Here is an 18,676-nt window from a genome sequence, read left to right on the forward strand (position 1 = left end):
AATTTAGAAATGGAAGAAGGCCAAACACACCATCTACGATGATCCACCTCTTATTGATGATCCTGTTATTGTTTCCCACCTAAGTGCTTTTTCTAATATTACATGTAATGCATCCCCAATAGCAGTTTCCATTGCTGCCTCTAATTATTTCAAACATTATTTGCTCACCCTGAAAAGTGATTGCTTTCTAAATTTCCTGTTACCTACTGCCATCTGAATCAGATTTTCAGCATACTCTTTCTGTTTTATGTCTTTCTTGTCTGCATGCCTTGGTTTTTGTTATGTACTGAAGTTCTCACCCTGGGCCGGCAGGGGGATACTGTAGATAGTTATGCAAATGAAGGATCGAAAGTGACGTTCAGTGGTTGGATAGTTTGTATGCAAATGAAGGATCGAAAGTAACGTTCAGTGATAGGATAGTTTTAGAAAGTTGCTACAGTTACGTTGTTCTGGAGCTCTATATAAGCAGGCTGACTGAGCTCCTCAGTTCAGTTCTGATCTGGCCTCTGAATGAAGAAGAGCTGTTTGAAGAATCGCTGTGTCGTTGGATATGTTCACCCACAACTTAACACTGGCGACGAAGGTGGAATTGATGGACATCAGAGCACAGCCAGATGCAGCCACCCTCTGAACTGAGCTAAATCACTGAGCTGAATCACTGAGCGAAATCACTGAACAGAACCAATTCAGAGCTGACTGTTCTGGCTAGAGCACTGTGCTCCATCCATCGCCCTTCACGCCAGCATCGGAATCATGGCTTCACTTGTGCCTCTACTGCCGTTTGCGCCAGCCTGTGAATCATGGGACTCCTACCTCGCTCGGTTTGACTGCTACCTCCAAGCCAGAGAGCTGACAGAAGTATCAAAGGAGTGGAAGCTGGGCCTATTCCTCAGCCTCTGTGGGCCTGAGGTGTTTGAGACGGCCTGAGCATTGGTTGCGCCTGAAGCAGTCCAGGCAACACCGTGGGACACAATTCAAGAGAAGCTCTGCAACCACTACTCGCCCAAGCAGTCCAAGATTGCTGCCCGCCATGCATTCTACCACCGGAACCAGTCAGAGGGGGAGTCAATTAACAACTACACTGCCACCCTCCGACAGGCTGCAATGCACTGCGAGTTCCGAGATTTAGATGATGCCCTGATGGATCGAATCGTCTGTCGGGTCCAGGACATCCGTCTGCAACGGCGTCTCCTCGCCAAGCCAGACCTCACACTGCAGAAAGCCATTGAGGAGGCCGTGGTCTCGGAAGCTGCCGAATGCTCCGCCCAGGAGATCCGCAAGGCCAGCAGCCCGCGTCTTGCTAGGAAGCCAGTTCCAGTGCATCATGAAGAGGCCAGCCGTGATGAGGCATCCTCCAGTGAAGACGATGACGTGCACCAGACAAAGCGGGAGTGCAGGAAGTTCCAAAGAAGTCCAAGGGCCAATCGGAATGTGCCGGCTGCGGAGGCAACCATTCCCGTGCCAAGTGTCGATTCAGAGATGCCATCTGTCGGAGGTGTTCCAGAAGGGGCCACATCGCTAAGGTCTGCCGATCGGCTCCGGCTGACACCCCCCCTTCACCGACTTGCAAGTCCAAGTCTTCACTCCAGTCCGCCAAGGAAAGCTGTTTCGCTCTCACCAACTGCCGCTGCCCGTCTGGAACCACGATTGGCCAAACCGACTCGCCTACGCGACGCAAGCTGAACGTCACGGTGCTCATTGAAGGAGCTCCATGTGACATGGAGATCGATACTGGGCCTGCCCTGCCCATCGTGTCTTGGAGCACCATCAAAAGACTGGTACCCAGAGTGTCCAAAAGGCAACTCGACTCTCACCGCGTACACCTGAGAGACTACCAGGGAAATGACATTCCCGTGGTAGGCGTTGGCCGGTTCCGGATCGCCTTCAAGGATTTTTCGGGCCTGCTCTGACTAGTGGTGGTCGAAGGTCAGCAGCCAAGCCTCCTAGGGCTAGACTGGTTTGATGCCCTTGGCCTGGAAGTCACCGGCATCAACTGCATCTCTAACGCAGAGACTGAGGGTCTGGTCAAAAACTTTGCCAAGGTTTTTGACGGCACTTTGGGGCAATATACAGGTACACCCATCTCCTTTAGCCTTGATCCACAAGTCGCCCCCATCAAGCTAAAGCCACGCCGGGTTCCCTTTGCTCTCAAGGCTAAGGTGGACGAACAACTGGACAAGCTGATCGCCCAAGGAGTTTTGGAGCCGGTTGACCACGCCAAGTGGGAAACCCCCATCGTCACGCCTGTCAAGCCAGATGGGTCGGTGAGAATCTGCGCTGACTACAAGTGCACGATCAACAGGGCACTTCAGCAGCACGCTTATCCAGTTCCTGTTGTCAAACACCTGCTGCATTCCCTGGGTGAGGGTAAGGTCTTCGCTAAGCTGGACCTTGCCCAAGCCTATCAACAACTGCCCGTCGATGATGCCACTGCTGAAGCCCAGACGATTGTCACCCACCGAGGGGCATTCCATTGCTGCCGTTTGCAGTTCGGGGTGAGTGTGGCTCCTGGCATCTTCCAAAGCCTTATGGAGCGTCTCCTGCAAGGGCTTCCGGGCGTGGTACCATATTTTGATGACGTCTTGGTGTCTGCAGACTCACACCAGCAGCTGTTCGAGCGCCTCCGTGCCGTGCTGACCAGGTTCCAGGAGGCCGGGCTCAAGGTAAAGAGGGAGAAGTGCCAGATCGCCGTTCCACAGGTGGAGTTCCTGGGCTATCTTATCGACGCCTCCGGCCTTCACCTGATCACATCCAAGATCCGCGCTATCCAGCAGGCCCCCATCCCAAAGAACAAGACGGAGTTGCAGGCATTCCTGGGACTGCTGAACTTTTATAACATGTTCCTGCCCCACAAAGCCACGGTGGCTGAGCCTCTTCACCGATTCCTCAGCACAAAGACACCTCGGTCCTGGGGTCATCAGGAGATGGCGGCCTTCAACGCGGTCAAGGCTCTCCTTTCATTGGACAGTGTGCTGGTACAGTACAGTGAAGCCAGGCCACTGGTCCTTGCCTGCGACGCCTCACCTTTTGGCATCGGCGCTGTCCTTAGTCACCATTTTCCAGACAGAAGACAAGCACCGCTCGCCTACTTTTCCAGGACGCTATCTCTGACTGAACGGAATTACAGCCAGCTCGACAAGAAGGCACTGGCACTTGTGGCTGGAGTGAAGAGGTTCCATGAATACCTCTACGGCAGGACTTTTGACCTCATCACCGACCACAAGCCACTCCTGGGCCTCCTCGCCAGTGATTGTCCAACTCCACCGGTCCTCTCGCCGCGCATGCTGTGATGGACTGTTTTCCTGGCAGCCTACCACTACTGGCTTGTCCATCGCCCGGGGAAATTGATGGGCCATGCCGACGCCCTCAGCTGTTGCCCTCTTCCAGCTTTTGTGGAAGACCCGGCTCCTGCTTCATCACTCCTCCTGACTGAGGATCTTCCGGCAGTGCCTGTATTGGCTGCCACTGTGGCCTCCGCATCTGCCCAGGATTGCACCATCAGCCGTGTGCTCAACTGGGTGTGGAGGGGGTGGCCACAAGGGCCTTTTGCATCGGAGTTCCAGCCCTTCGCAACCAAACACAAACTCTCAGCTCATCGTGGCTGTCTGCTGTGGGGAGACCGCATCATGATTCCCCAAAGACCCCATCAACGTGTTCTTGAGGCTCTGCACATTGGCCACCCGGGAATCGTCAAAATGAAGGCATTGGCTCGGTGTTACGTCTGGTGGCCTAACATGGACGATGCCAGGCGTGCCAAGCGTGTCAAGCGTGCCAAGAATCGAGGCCTGCACCACCGGCAGCTAAGGGACACACCTGGGAGACACCCAAGACACCCTGGTCGAGGGTGCACATTGATCTGGCCGGCCCCTTTCATGGCCGGACCTTTATGGTAGTGGTGGACGCCTATTCCAAATGGCTGGATGTGGCCCTGATGCTCTCCACCACTACCGAGGCCGTCATCCAGGTGCTGCGAGGCCTCTTTGCGACGCATGGGTGTCCTGATGTACTTGTCTCCAATAACGGACCACAGTTCATGTCAGGCACTTTTGAGCGGTACCTTTTGGGACTGGGCATCCGCCATGCCCTAACAGCACCATTTCATCCATCCAGCAACAGGCAAGCAGAGAGAATGGTGTGCCCGGCAAAAGAGGCACTGGCGCGCCTGGACCGGGGAGACTGGCACGAGCGGGTCGCTGAATACTTGTTCGTACAACACATCACCCCTCATGCGGCCACAGGGCGGAGTCCTGCCGAACTGCTTATGGGCCGCCGCCTCAGGTCCCCGTTCGACCGGCTGCACCCAGACTTTGCTGTGGCCGAACCCCCAGGCTGTGCCAACGCACCACGGTCATTTGTTCCAGGAAACCAGGTCTTTACCTGGAACTATGTGGGGGACATTCCTTGAGTGCCAGCCACAGTAGTGGGAGTCACTGGACCTCGCTCGTACCAGGTGGCACTCGAAGACGGACACTTGTGGCGCCAGCACATAGACCAGCTTAGGCGCAGGGTTGGGGACTTGGACACTACCGTGGTGCCCCCAACTGCGCTTGTGGCTCCGGAACAGACACTTACAGATGGTGAGACTCCACCTACACCTCTCTTGCAAACTGCCGGCGTGGAGCTGAACCAAGCCACTTCAGAGGGTCTGCCAGACTTACCACAGACTCAGACCACTGCCGTGCCTGACATTCCACCAACTCCACTTGCGGAGGTTCCACCCACAGCAGCGGATCCAGGGGACTTGGTTTCAACGCCACCTAGGGTCGCACCACAGCCTCAGCAAGAATTGGGTGGCACCCCAGACTTGGCTACCAGTCCCCGGCGGTCAGGCAGAGTTTCCAAGCGCCCAACTTATTTAAAGGACTATGTTGTTGGACATGTATCACTGTTGGTCTAAGTATGTGAAATGTAACCAATGCTTTTGTGCCTAATTGAACCATTACGTGTAGTGCTGTATATAAAGAAACCATTACGATTGCAACTAACGCCTTATCTCGGTGGGGAGGGGTGTCATGTACTGAAGTTCTCACCCTGGGCCAGCACGGGGATACTGTAGATAGTTATGGAAATGAAGGATGGAAAGTGACGTTCAGTGATTGGATAGTTTATATGCAAATGAAGGATTGAAAGTGACGTTCAGTGATTGGATAGTTTTAGAAAGTTGCTACAGTTACGTTCTTCTGGAGCTCTATATAAGCAGGCTGACTGAGCTCCTTAGTTCAGTTCTGATCTGGCCTCTGAATAAAGAAGAGCTGTTTGAAGAATCGCTGTGTCGTCAGATATGTTCACCCACAGCTTAACAGTTTTGCTTCTCTCGGTTTTATATAAGCATGGCCATATAGTTTTCTGTCCCTGTACCCCACTTTCCACGTTGCTGTAAACACACACTTTAGAAATTATTTGCTCACTTCAGGGCATAAAATCACACAATCGTGATGCAATAACTGAGTGCCACAGGAGTTTCAGCAACTTTCTCAAGGTCCATTCCTTCCCTAGCAAGAATAGAAAACAAGCTTAAATATAAGGTGGTTGTTTAAAATGTATTTTAAGATGGAAGATGGAAGAAAAAAAGATTTTAGAAGACTCCATATGTTTGGCACCAAATTAAGAGAAAGTTAATCATACAAGAGTTCCCGTGAAATCAATCAGGCAATTTAGTGATTTTAACTTAAATTAGAATGGATCGGGCCCTGCGGGCAAAGATAGGAGGCAGAAATTCTATTTTTGTTTATCTTGCAACCTCTGCAAAATATATCTGTGTAGTGAACTGAAGAAGTGTGCATGCACACGGAAGTTCATACCAAGAACAAACTTAGTTACACACACACACACATCTTCTGGCAGCACATAATGTTGAAAAAAATCACATGAAATTCAACTCTATGGGTTTTGCTATCAGTTTTCTGTCAATAGGACCATAACGGTGAGTTTACCTTAAGGCAGTATGGAGCCACAGTCTTGCTCTTGACAAATGAGTATTAAGAGCTCAGAATGTCAGGTGATGTGCCCAAATGGGAGCCTATTGTTAATATAAGAAAACCAGATCAGAGAACAGGGTAGATAAGATACTCGCCCGATAAGGATTATGCAATCCAGATCACTATGTGAAAAGAAACAATAAAAACCTGCAGTCTGGGGTCTAGGGCTGAGAGAAGGAAAATCATTTGGTTTCCTAGAAGGAAAGTATTTGGTTTCTTGGGACTAGACTTTTTAAACTTTTTTTTAACTCATTATGAATCATTTCCCATTTTTCCTTGCTATTCTACAGATCCACCACATGACAGAAAGTTCCTTGCATAATTACCTGACTCTGACTTGTATATTTTTGCTAATTTACTTGGTGTCATATAAGTTTCCTTCAAAGCATAGCAAGCTGTAAATTTCAACCCTGTTTTCCACAGCTTTTGCCACAGGTCCATTTCTATATTGTGACCCACATCTCTTGCCTAACAAATTATTGCTGATTTCACCATTTCATCCTTTGTTTCCTATTCCAACAATAGTTTATACATCTTAGATATTAAATTATCATTATTTTTTAACAATTCCTTCGTGAAATGTGAATTTTGATCAACAAAACCGTATTTTTATCAGCTTAAATGTTTCAAACACATATGGGGTGCTGCAAAATGCGGGGTTTTCGCTACAAAACGGTTACAAAACTTTGGCAGCAGTTTCAAGCAGACTGGACAACGTTGGGTTTGGGGGAACCCCGTCGCCCCTGGGTTTGAGTGTGTATTGCTCCCTTTGTGGAGTGCTACAAAACATGGGGGGGGGGACCCTAAAAATCACTACAAAATGATTACAAAACTTTGGCACCTGTTTCAAGGGGATCCCTGATTTTGGGGTTTGCAGGTAATAAACGCTCACTTCCTAGGTAAAACTTGCTTAAGGGGAGGGGAAAAGGCTTGGGGGAAATAGGTTATTATTCCCTTCCTGGTCTAATGTCCTAAGAAAAAGCAAAAGGCTTGGGAGGAGGCATAGTAATCCCATTCATGGGTGTAGGTAGGCAAAAGTGGGGTGGGTCATTACTTTAGGGCAGCCCTCTATTTAAAGGCGTCTTCTTTCTGAGGAGCTGCCAAGCTTGGTTTAAAGATAAAGGTGGACTTCGGGTCTCCACCAAGCATTGTTTGGACAGATTGAGAAGGAAGCACAAGGTGCTGCCTTCCTTACTAAGGTGAAATATATTTCTATTTAAATGATAGCGATTTATCTCTCTAAATTTGTGTCTGAAACTGAAAACTAACAGAAAAATTATAACGGTGTCCTTTTCAGGTGTGATGTATATAAGGCCACTATCAATTAGACAACTTTATGTTTTGCAGCTAGCTGGGGGAATATCTCATCCCTCACAAAGAAAATGGTTATTGGATTGTATACCAACTTTTACTCACGAGTGGACCCATTGGAATTAATGGACTAGGTTAGCCATGGCCATTAATTTCAACGCATCTACTCTGTATCCCAGCTAACAGGTTGGCCGGCCATCATCTGTGTCATGTAGGCACGAGCTAGTTGAGATTCCTGTCTTTCAGGGGGTTGGGCTAGATGACCCTGGGGGTCCCTTTCACCTCTTATGATTCTGTGGACTTTTGGATCAAGCCACCGGACGAACGCTACGGCCGCCGGTTTGAATTTGAGCGGGAAAAGCCGTTGTCGCGGGGAAGGGGGGGCGGGGTTTCCACCTTCAGAACGTCGGGATTGGGCCGAAGCACGAGCGGCGCGCGCACTCCCTGCCCAGTAACTGTGCAGCGCGAGACAAGTGATAGAAGAATGGGCGGGGGGGGGGGGAGGAGGAAGGGCGCAGGCCTACAAAGCGAAGCGGCGGCAACAACACGCGTGCGCACTGCCTGCCGCATTACGTCAGCGTCAGCTGTCAGCCGCCGCCGCCTCAGCGGATGGGGCAGGAGGCCGGCTGCGAGTTCCGGGGCGTGTGCATGAAGGGAGGCGGGTTCCTCGGAGGACGCTGGCCGGCTGCGAGCGAGCGAGTGAGGGAGAGAGAGAGAGCGACCGAGGCTGCGACCGCTAATCCCCCTCTCCCAACACTGCCGGTACGCTGAGGGACGCCGGGCGAGGCCCCAAGGCGCTGCTCCTCCCTCCCCGCCTCGCCCTTGGGTGAGTGTCAGCCGCGGGTGTGTTGAGATGGAGAGTAAGGAGCCGGCTGAAAGGACCGGGGAGGGGGGGGGATGAGAAGGAAGGGGCCGGGTCTCTGGTTGTTGCCCCCCTCCCCATGCCCTTTCCAACATCTCCCGCATTGTAAGGTTGGCGGGGCAGCGAGGGGCCTCTCTGCTCGTGGGTTGAGTCAGCAGACAGCTGGTACCTTAGCCCCATCTCTCTCTCTCCCTCTTCCCCCGGGGGCGGGGGCTTCTGACCTCTCTTCTCTCTCGTCCCCCCCCCCCCCATCTGCGAATCTCGTGGTTCTTCGGTGGGCGCGATTGGTTGCACGGCCGTGTGACTGACTGTGCTGGAGACGAAGATGCTGCATCACCGTCGTGACCACTAGCCTGCTCTCTCTCTCCTCCTCCCCCCCCCCCCTTAAAGAAAAACCAGGCTTAGGAGATGCTCGTGTCGTGTCTTGGAGAGAGAGCGGGGAGGGCGGACTTAACTGCTGCGTCGGGGAGCAGATTTGCTAACCCTCCGGTTGATGGAGGGAGGGAGGGAGATGCCTGGGCTCAAATCTGCTGGGAGAAACGCCCTAGCTCTGCCCGGGAAGCCTTGGCCCTGAGCTTTCTGGGGGCCCCCAAGTTTATGCGGGGTGAGGAGAATTCAGTTTGTGCTTGGTCATGGTTGCCTACAGCATGTATTTCTGGATTCAGCCCAGGCCTTGAAAAGAGATGCTGGGGAGACCTGACAGGAGTCGAGCACTGGTCCTAACTGCAGGCCTTTCTCAATCCACCTTTGCTGGTGTGAGCCAGGAGGTGGCCTTGTGGCAGTGTTTCCTGCCTACTAGTGTTCCTGTAGGGGTGTCCTTTTTATGCTAGGGTGGGGGCATGTATATGTATATGTGTGTGTGGCCAGGTAACACTTCTTCCGGCTTTAAAGGCCGGATGACATCTCCATATTGCTTAAAAACAGACAAAGGTTGCTGCTTCTGTACCTGGGCTGGTGACTGAAGGAGTGCTACTGTGTTTATCCTTATTTCAAACATACAATGACTCATTATAAGCTTGTCCCGTCGGGAAGGTAATATTGAGTGTCTTTCTTTGTTTTCTTATGTTTCAGACTTTGAAGCTCTCTGACCTTGGGCAAGTCATCACTTCTCAGCCCATTCTCTCCTACTGCTATTGTGAGGATAAAAGGCACAATGTTTGTAAAGCACTTTGCAAATGGAAAATGAGGTTGAACTAATAATTAACAGTATTTAATTTTTTCCCAAATAGTTCACCATTCAGTCCATTTGAGAGAATTTCTGAAACTTGAGGATAACAACATTCGTGGTTACTTTTTCACACACTCAAATTCTTGCCACAGTCTTCTTTTCAATGGTTTTGTATGACTAGCTCCTTTTCCCTTGTCCTCCTCTTCTGTCTTGTCCCTTCTGCTTCCTGACAGCTGGTATAAGGAGAGGGGTCAGGCAGGCGTCAAACAATTCAATCTGTTTGGGAGAGACTGAGGCTGAATTCAGCTGACATGGCAATTCATGGGTTGTTTTTACATCTGAACCCATGTTTGCTAACTGACTTTGTGTTTTGGGATATAGGAACATTGTTTTAAACTGGTTTGCACTGGCAAGCTCACCCCAGCTGTGGTTGCCATTAAGTATGAGTTCATAGTGCAACAGCCTCTTGAGACTGAGCAGCAGCCATAAATGTAGTTTGTTGATGATTTGTAGAGCTGGAAGTGAATTTTTGAAGATAAGTGCTAAACAGTAAATGAAAACAAATAAACAATTCTAAACCATGGTTTGCCAGTTTTACATTTGGAAGCACAAACTGTGGTGTGGGTTATTAATTATAAAAACTGTTATGCTTGGATGTATGATAGGGTTGTAGAAGGTGGTATGATTTTATCTCTATTGCCGGTCTTAAAAGGGGAGAAACCTCTCTTTGATAATCTGGTGAGCAGTCTCTCAGGTTTCTCACAGTGGATTGACATTCAGCTGTAACCTCTAAGGGCTCATCCATACAAAAGCTTCCTGCACTCCCATTTGGCGCTAGTACACAGTTGGAGTTGATTTCAACTTACTGAAACTAGAGAGGGCAGATTTTGTCCATATATAGAGAGTGTCTCTCTGTGTGTAATTGGATCTCCTCATTTGTCTGATGTATGTATTTTAAAAATTATTGTTGGATAAGTAAATGATTAGAAATTGTACAGGACTAACAGCCTGGTCCTCTGCAGAGTTAAGTACACCAAAGCCTATTGAAATTGGTTGGATGGGTCACTGATTCAGCATAGATTGGGTTATAGTTCTTTAAAGGGTTTCTGGTTCCTGAGATGAGAGTCTGCCTGGGTGTGGTCTGTGCAGCCAGGTTGGTACTTGAGCACTGTGTCAGAAAGCAGTAATGATAATCATTGCACAACAGTTAAAAGCAATTACAAATACTAAATTTAATTTATTTAATGTCATGTTCAGAAGGTAACAGCATAGATAGATTTCTACTACTCACAAACAGTAGTTTCCTTAAGTTACATTATTAATAATACTGAGCTGGATTCAGCTAACTCCTGATCTGTTAGCAGGTCAGTGCAATGACTCCCACTAACGTAGCAGGACTCCCCCTCTGCTCCCCCAATTTACACTGGAGGTCTGGGAAAGCCCCCAAAACAGCATGCAGTGGGAGGAGAGGGGAAGTTGTTCAGTTGGGCAAATAAAAATACTTGTGCTGACAGAACAATCTCCTTAACATTGTGTTGAATTCCATCCACTTTGTCTTAGTGGCAAGAAGGGTAGTTTTTTCATTGTTGCCCATAAGAAATGCTGTTAATGTTGCTGAGTATAGGTTTTGAAGTAGTAGTCTTCAAAACAATGTTAATCTGTAATATTTCTAGGAAAGTTAAGAATTATTTTAGAAGTGTTCTGATCCCTGCCGAAATCATTATGTCTCTTAGCATAAGAGGGCATAGCTCTTGTATTAGGGATATGGAAGTCTTTATTTGGTCCCTAGAAGTAAATGTTGTAGTTCAGATTGTTGTGTCTTTTCTTTAGAGGATCAAACAGAAGAAGTTGCAGATGGAATCTGGGCTGTCTGTTAGCCTCTTTGAAGGCTAGCATCATTACTATCTTTCTAATGATTTGCAGTGTCATCTGGTGCCTAGCAGTTCTTGGCAAGTTCCATCATGAGATGAGCATTCACATTTTTCAGGATGTAGTACATTAATAACATTTGTAATTCTAGGCTGTAAAATTGTAATAGCAATAGTAACAAAAAAATGAACGAAAGAAATGAATTTTTTTTTAAAAAAGGGTTGTGTCACAAAGCAGCTTTTCTCAGCCTTGGCTCCCCAGATGTTGTTGGACCACTGGTCTTGCTAGCTATGAATGATGGGAATTGTAGTCCAACAACATCTGGAGACCCAAGGTTGAGAAAGGGTGCTTTAAAGGCTAGTGCTAGGATTCAGTCTAGTACTTGGAATCTAGTAAAAGAGAACATAATATGCAACCCAAACATTCATGAGGAACGCCATTCCCTTTCTCTCATCATCTTTTTTCAGGACAAGACAGCAACTGTTTGTTGTCTTTGAGCATTCCTTATGGTGTGGATGTTAGCGGTGCCAATGCAATATGTTCCCTATTGCCCACAATCCAGGTTTAGTTTCTTTGTGCTCAGTTCTGCTTCTGTGAATATGTTCAGGCAGCATGAGGAAAGCCATGTGTGTACAACTCTTGACAGGGTATTTTTGGGAGATGGGCAAAAGGTTCCTCACTATAAGTGTAAGGAATCTCTACAGATGGTGAGTTCCTACTCTCCTTTGCTAGCTGGCCACAGTAGATATCCATATGGTTGAAATCTACTTAAGAAATGTATCAATATATATTTTATCTGAGTACCACTAGCAAAGGGTGCTATTGATCTGATATTGAAGAGAAAATGAATGCAAATCAAGAAATACCAGGTGCTATAAGAAATAATTTTGTCAATGGTAATGAGTTCTGCATTGCTTCAAATGATTCCTAATCGGGCAGGAATTAAGGCCCATGTGGTCCAAAGCATTGTCAAATGTAGCACAAGACAGTCCTTGTAACCAGATCTTACAATATTGCCCAGGTGTGTCAATGAGTAACATAAATGAGAAGATGGAGACAACGTGTGATGATTTTAAAAGCTGTCCTATAACACCTTAAAAACTTTTTAAAAAAACCCTGTTGACATAATACATTTGTAACAAAAGTGAATGAGAAGTAACTGATTCTGTCTGGAAGCTTACCTGCTTGATGGTTAGTGACTGAGTGTCTCAATTTTCTGAACATAATATGATAAACCTGTTCAGTTCAGGGTTACATTAGGAAAAATGCTAATATAAAACATTACAAACCATTGGGTGCTTGGCTGTTGTTCTGATGAACCCTTCATATATATTTAAGTGCTTATGTATCTCCCAAATTTGAAATATTAAAATACAAGACTGTCTTCAAAGGACATAGGAGAAACAATTCTGGGAAGAGGGTGTTTCAAGTCAGGGTGCTACCGTGAAAAATGCCCTGTTGTATGTCCTGAGCTATTATTTTTAGTGGGGGCCACAAGCAGAACCCCTTGCTTTTTGTTGATTGAGTTGTCTTGTATCAAGGAGGTGCTCCAGCAGATATTTAGACTCCAAGTCATTAAGGCCTAGCAGCCCACAGGCAGCTATTACAATGGTTTTAAGAGGATTGTTCTATGCTCTCATCTTACTTTCCCAGTTAATAACCAAGCAGCAGCATTCTACACTTGCTACAGCTTCTGGACCATTTTCATGGTCAACCCCACTTAGAGTTGCAGTAATCCAAATATGAGGTCACCAGAGTATATTGCACTCATGCCAAACCATCAGTTCAGGAACAGCTTTAGCTGGTGAGTGAGCCACATCTGGAAATAGGTACTCCAAGGCCCCCTGAGCCTCCATTGACAACATGGGGTTAAGGTGTGCCCCAAAGCTACATACATGCCACTACAGAAGGAGTACTACCTCATCCAGAACAAGCTGTTTCACCAATTCCTGGAATTGAGCTGCCTGGCCACACTACCACCATCTTATCAGCATTCAGTCTATAAACTTAGGCAAACAAACAATGTACAAAAGTTAAGGGCTACTCTGCTCTTGTGAATGCCAGTGAAAGTTGTAAAATCACTTTCTCACAGGCTTATTGGTAGTTCCTGTATAATGGCGGGGGACAACTCCCAATGTCTATAAACATAGAGCATGATCCAACTAAAGTTAAATGGATTTATGCCTGCTGCTGGAGGATTTCAGCAGTTGCCAGACTCTCCCATTTAAATTAATAGTATCTAAAGATGCTAAATATTGGCTAGATTGATTTATCCAAAATGTTTAGTAGACAGTTGGTTCAGTTGTATTCAATAAACCTAACCTATTGAATTTGGTCAGTGAAGGTCTGGTTAATTCACATTTTTTAATAATTCCAATCTTACATTGCTAGATTTAGTATAAATTTATAAAGATTCCCTGCCTGGTCAACTGTTGTTCTTAATCACAGATGTTGACTGTTTTTGTTGATGTTCATTGGAGATCACCAGGCAAGTGGATGTTTACATGTGTCAAATTATAAGTGCTAGGATTCAGTAGTCCATTAAAAAAAAGGAAGTGTTCTGTCTCTGGGTTGCATTCTAGGAAAGACTAATTGGGTTTAGCTAATGCTGGAACACTTTCCCCCATCTCATAATTAAACTTACTGTGCAGGCGTCAGCAGCAAACAATATTGTAGTTATGTACCTGACTTGATTACAGAATGCTGCAAATATTCTTTAGTTTTTCTTTGTGTTTCTCCTTAGCAAAGGATTGTGGAATAGCCAATAGACTTGTTTCCTATGTTCCATTGTAAAATATGTATCAGTAACACATTACACACTGTGATATATTGATCTCAGAACTACATATGTCTCATAGCACAAAAATAATGATTCACAATCTATTCCCCCTCTATGTTCAAGTATGTTATCAGAGTGCTTTAACAATGGAAGCACTACCACCCAAATAAGCACAAGAGAGAGTACATTAGTGAAGGATAGAGGTGTTAAAGCTTCACTTAATTATTGTTTGTTGCTTTGTATCAATCAAATTAAAAACAAACAGACATAAAACTTAGCCAGATTATATTTGTATGGGACCAACTTCCCAGGCAATCATAATAGTGAGTTTTAATTTAGATGGTTAATTTTGGTCAACAGCGTGTTTGGAATTATTTACACACCTGGTGGCTAAGGGTGAGTAAACATTCCATTCTGATAAGTTTGAAAGATCTCCAAGTGCTGGCTCTGGTATGGTGACTGCATCTTTCCTTCCCAAACTATATTTGAGGTGCACCCAGCATAGGTAACTGACTGTGGCAGGATGGAGAAAGAGTTACTGTCTTTCTGACTGGAAGAGGAGATGAATGAACCTTGCCTATATCAGTTTTTACAGTGTTAAATTGAAAATATGGCTTTTTCAAGTGACCTACATTTCTCATGAAGGAATGTAGGTCATAACTAGCTGGAAACTAGAATACATACATTGGATGGCGATTGATTTGACTGTTCAGTTGTTACTGTAAGCTATTTGTAAACCATAGCCTTCTTTAATATTTAGATTTTTAACGTATAATGGAATGCATAAAGCAATGCATCAAGGTTATTGGATACCCATTATCTGCTTTGGTTATAAATGTTTTCCTGTGGCAGTTGATTTTTGTACATTTGCTATAAGAGCTTATGATCAAAGCTGATAAGGATTTATAGAGCTTTGGGTGACCCATTTCTAGTTCAAAAATTACTTACTAATCTAAGTGAAATGAAGTCAAAGGTAGCAAGTTACCAGTATAAGGAGTTTCTACTTATTAGATATGAAGGATAGCATTTAGCTGTTTCAGATGCAAAAAATGCTGGTAGTGCCTCAAGCATGGAGCAGCCCAAGCTACTTGCTAGGGCAGTTTTATTTTATTATACTTGATGTATGTGTAGTTTTGGTACACACAGCAGTAATTATGTTACCATTCATAGTAAGCCCTGAGCTCTTGTGTACACAAATAAAAAAGTGTAGAATTCAAAGTCCAAAAATGAAATTTTATGCATGCGTGTTAACATGATTGAAATTCTTAAGAGTAAAATGCTTCCATTTTGTTGTCTCCTTAGTTTTGCAATTACAAACAGTAGTTAAAAACTTGTCAAGTATGGTACCCAAGCTTCTCATGACATGTTCACTGAAAACCTATAGTATTTTACCCATTTGCATACATAGTAAAAACATTAAACCTTAAAAAGATTCCTTAACCAGGGCTGCCTTCAGATGTCTCCTGAAGGAACCCATCTCATTGACAATTGATGGGAGGCCATTCAACAGGGTGGGTGCCATTACCGATAAGGCCCTCCACAGTTTCAAGCCATTTTCAATATATGGAATTAATACTTTACAAGAATATTGGTAGATTAGATCAGTGTTGCCACCTCATACATCATATTCTGGGCTTGTATTCACAGGAATGCCTTTATTCTCTTTCAAATGGAACAGCTGATCCTGCACAATGTTTGGCTTCCGTTTAATGAAAGTGTTTCTATCTTTCCGCCTGTGCTCTCAACAGCTTAGATATTGTGTGGATAAATTGTAACTGTTGCTGTGGTGTTCTTGGAAATACAAAATATAATCTTGAGATAACAGCTACATGCATCAGTGTGGACTCTTGAGCAGGTAGCAGTGCTTACTTGGTGACAACACTTGATATTAAAAGGGTATTGAGGTGACATTTGGCAAGATTCCGTGGTCAATGATTTGTATTGGCAGCAGCCCACAGGATGGCTTCTGAAGTGGTTGGATATATGATGCATTTTGATGAAACCTCTCATGTTTACTTCAGATTTATCCTTTGCCAACTTTATTATAACCATGAACTAGTTCCTACATCTGTCTTCTCCCCTTTTTTAGCGTAACTGTGGTAAAATTGCATTTGGCAGTCTTACTTGGGTCTCTTTCTGAAATACTTGTTCCTGTGTAAGAAGATTCTATTCATTGTAAATGTATTTGAGTTGTTTCAGTAAACAGATAGTTGCTCCTTTAAGGATGTCAGATCAGATTTATATAATACACTGTGTATACACTCTATAATCAAGGTTGTGCAGTTAACATTTTCATCTTTTTCTCTTTCCTTCTCTTTCTAGAGTCAAGTAATGTTAAAGGACAATATCTCATGGAAGGACTATAGCTAATGGAAGAGAAAAGTCATATCAGGACACCATTGGTTTCCAGGTTACCAAAGTATGGAACAAAACGTGCTGGAAATATGCTACAGACCATCCCAAATGGGACAGCTGTTAATTTATCAGGGAATACTCGGAGCGTTGACAAAAGTTTTGGCAAGCACAATGGCACTATTCGTATGTCTTCCTTCTCTTTTAACTGGCGAAAATCAAATAAATACCAACTGGGTGATCAGGTCAGCAGTGAATCTGACTCTAGTCATAATTCCAATGAACGGCTGACAGATTCTGAAAAGTGCCCTCAGTCTGAAGGAGCAGTTGGTAAAGAAGTGCTCAGGGTGGGTTCAAGCAACACCTTGTCAAAACTAGCTAAGCAAAACAGCATGTTTGTGTCACCTACCGAAGAATTAAACCAAAAGGCTTTGCCTGGGCTGTCTAGTTCTGCTAAGTACAGTAAAAGTTCCTTGTTAGGCAGAACTTCATTTTCTGGACTTCATGCTCCAAAATCACACTTGAATGGAATTTGTGGGAACCGTTCAACTATAGGCTTGCAGAGGAATAGAGGTAATTCTACTGCCACCAGGAGCAGCTCAGGGGAGAGTCTGGCAAAATTGACTGACAATGATAAATCTTGTGAAAAAATGGTTAGGTCACAAAGCTTTTCACATTCCATTCAAAGCTCTATCTTGCCCCCTGCAACCCTAACTAGGTCACACTCTTTTAACAGAGCTGTGGATCTTACAAGGCCTTATCAAAACCAACACTTAACTATTAGAGCATCTCAGAGGTCAAATCTATTGTCAAGAAGTGCACGGCAGTTGGATATGCCCAATGGCAATGAACCATTAAGATATGGGTTTTCTAGATCATATGCTGCTTTAGCTCCCCCTGGTTTGAAAAAACAACCACTATCCAATGGCTCTGGGGATGCACCTTCCCTCAGATTTAGAACAGCCCGTCCATCTTTATTGAAGCCTAGCAACCAACATTTGGGGAGAAAGATCCCTGTGGATGGCAGCACAAGTAAAGATACCGAAAACTGCACAGAGGAGGACTTGATCTCAACAAATAGCAATGGAGGAGTTGATGCAAAAGGAATGCAAAACAGTGAAAGAACTGAAGATGGAGAAACTGTACATAATAATGTAGATAAAATTATTAGCATGGATGGTGATGTTGATGAAATATCTATATCTTCCTTGTCCTCTTCTGAGAAAAATGATCTGAGTGAAGACTTTAGTGATGACTTCATAGATCTAGAAGATCCCAACCGACCAATAACAATTCAAGAAGAAGTGGTTTCTGTTCAAGAGCTGGAGCATGGCAATGGAATACCTCTTGATCAGATTTTGTCTCTTAAGAGAAGTGAAAGATCCAACTGTAATTCTGATGAATGGCTGAATATACGTGTGTCTGGTAAATATGTTACGTTTTTTCTTTGAAAATGGGAACCTAAGCTCTTACAGTATTGCCGCTACTATTTTGTCACCTAATAGTGTGCATTAAATTTTTTGGTTAGATTATAAATAACAAATATGTGAAGAAGTCTACCAATAGGTTTTATTGATTGTTCAAAATTTTATTAGTTTTTCTATGTATGTTTAAAGAATAGGATACATGCACAGCCAGTTTTAGAGGAAACAACAAGTTATTTCTTGGACTTGGGTGCTCTGGAGGAAGTTTTACCCAGTGTGTTTTGTCCACAAACACATTATTAACTAGTTCTATATACAGTGACACTAAGAAACTTGGCTCTATTACAAAACTATTTTTAATTGTCCTAATAGTACCACCAAGCAGCTAATTTGTACGTCTCCTCAAACAAGGTAACTATGAAGCTGTTCTACCATTGATTTTTGTTCATCTTCCTGGATTCTTAGTGCCATCATGCTAGTGGACAGTGTGCAGGTGCAAATTCTATGTTAAAATAATGTGCTTGATCTAGCCAAATTTGAGCATAGTTTAAGTCCTCTTTAATTTGATGGAAAAGTTAAAAGCAAATGCCTAACTTGTACCTACTGACGTCTATGGAGTTTATTAGTGCTTTAAACTGTGACATAGTACTCAGTACTTTTATAAGAAGTTTAGGTGTGACAGTCTAACATTTGTGGCAGAAGAAACTATGGCAAGCTATCATTATTATTTATTTATTTGATTTATATACCACCCTTTATCAGTTATGTCTGTTCTGGAAGGGCTAATTTTAGAAAGTTAAAGTCTTGCCTCATGTTCTCTTAGCCATGTTTTGCACCAAAAGAAAAATAGTTTATACTATAAAACACTGTCAAACTATGAGTTGAGCTGTGATCCTAAGCATGTACACATAGAAATAAATTAATATCAGTAGG

At 44.7% G+C, this 18,676-nt stretch overlaps 1 protein-coding gene across 6 annotated transcripts in view; it reads left to right on the plus strand.

The window, feature by feature from the left end:
• The first annotated feature begins 7,844 nt into the window (after positions 1-7,844).
• The window catches only part of CCSER2 (coiled-coil serine rich protein 2), a 56,943-nt gene continuing 46,111 nt past the window's right edge, over positions 7,845-18,676 (plus strand). The window contains exons 1-3 of one of the 6 annotated variants that reach the window (XM_081004898.1): positions 7,864-8,115; positions 9,223-9,299; positions 16,290-17,744. In XM_081004898.1, coding sequence (XP_080861024.1) covers positions 16,337-17,744 — 1,408 coding nt within the window. In that variant the 5' untranslated portion in view covers positions 7,864-8,115; positions 9,223-9,299; positions 16,290-16,336. Of the gene's footprint in view, positions 8,116-9,222; positions 9,300-16,289; positions 17,745-18,676 lie in introns of all 6 variants that reach the window. The other 5 variants (XM_081004899.1, XM_081004902.1, XM_081004900.1 and 2 more) reach the window with 5 other exon arrangements.

The sequence above is a fragment of the Podarcis pityusensis genome (genome assembly GCF_964106645.2).
Source record: "Podarcis pityusensis genome assembly, chromosome: 5".
NCBI lineage: Eukaryota > Metazoa > Chordata > Lepidosauria > Squamata > Lacertidae > Podarcis > Podarcis pityusensis.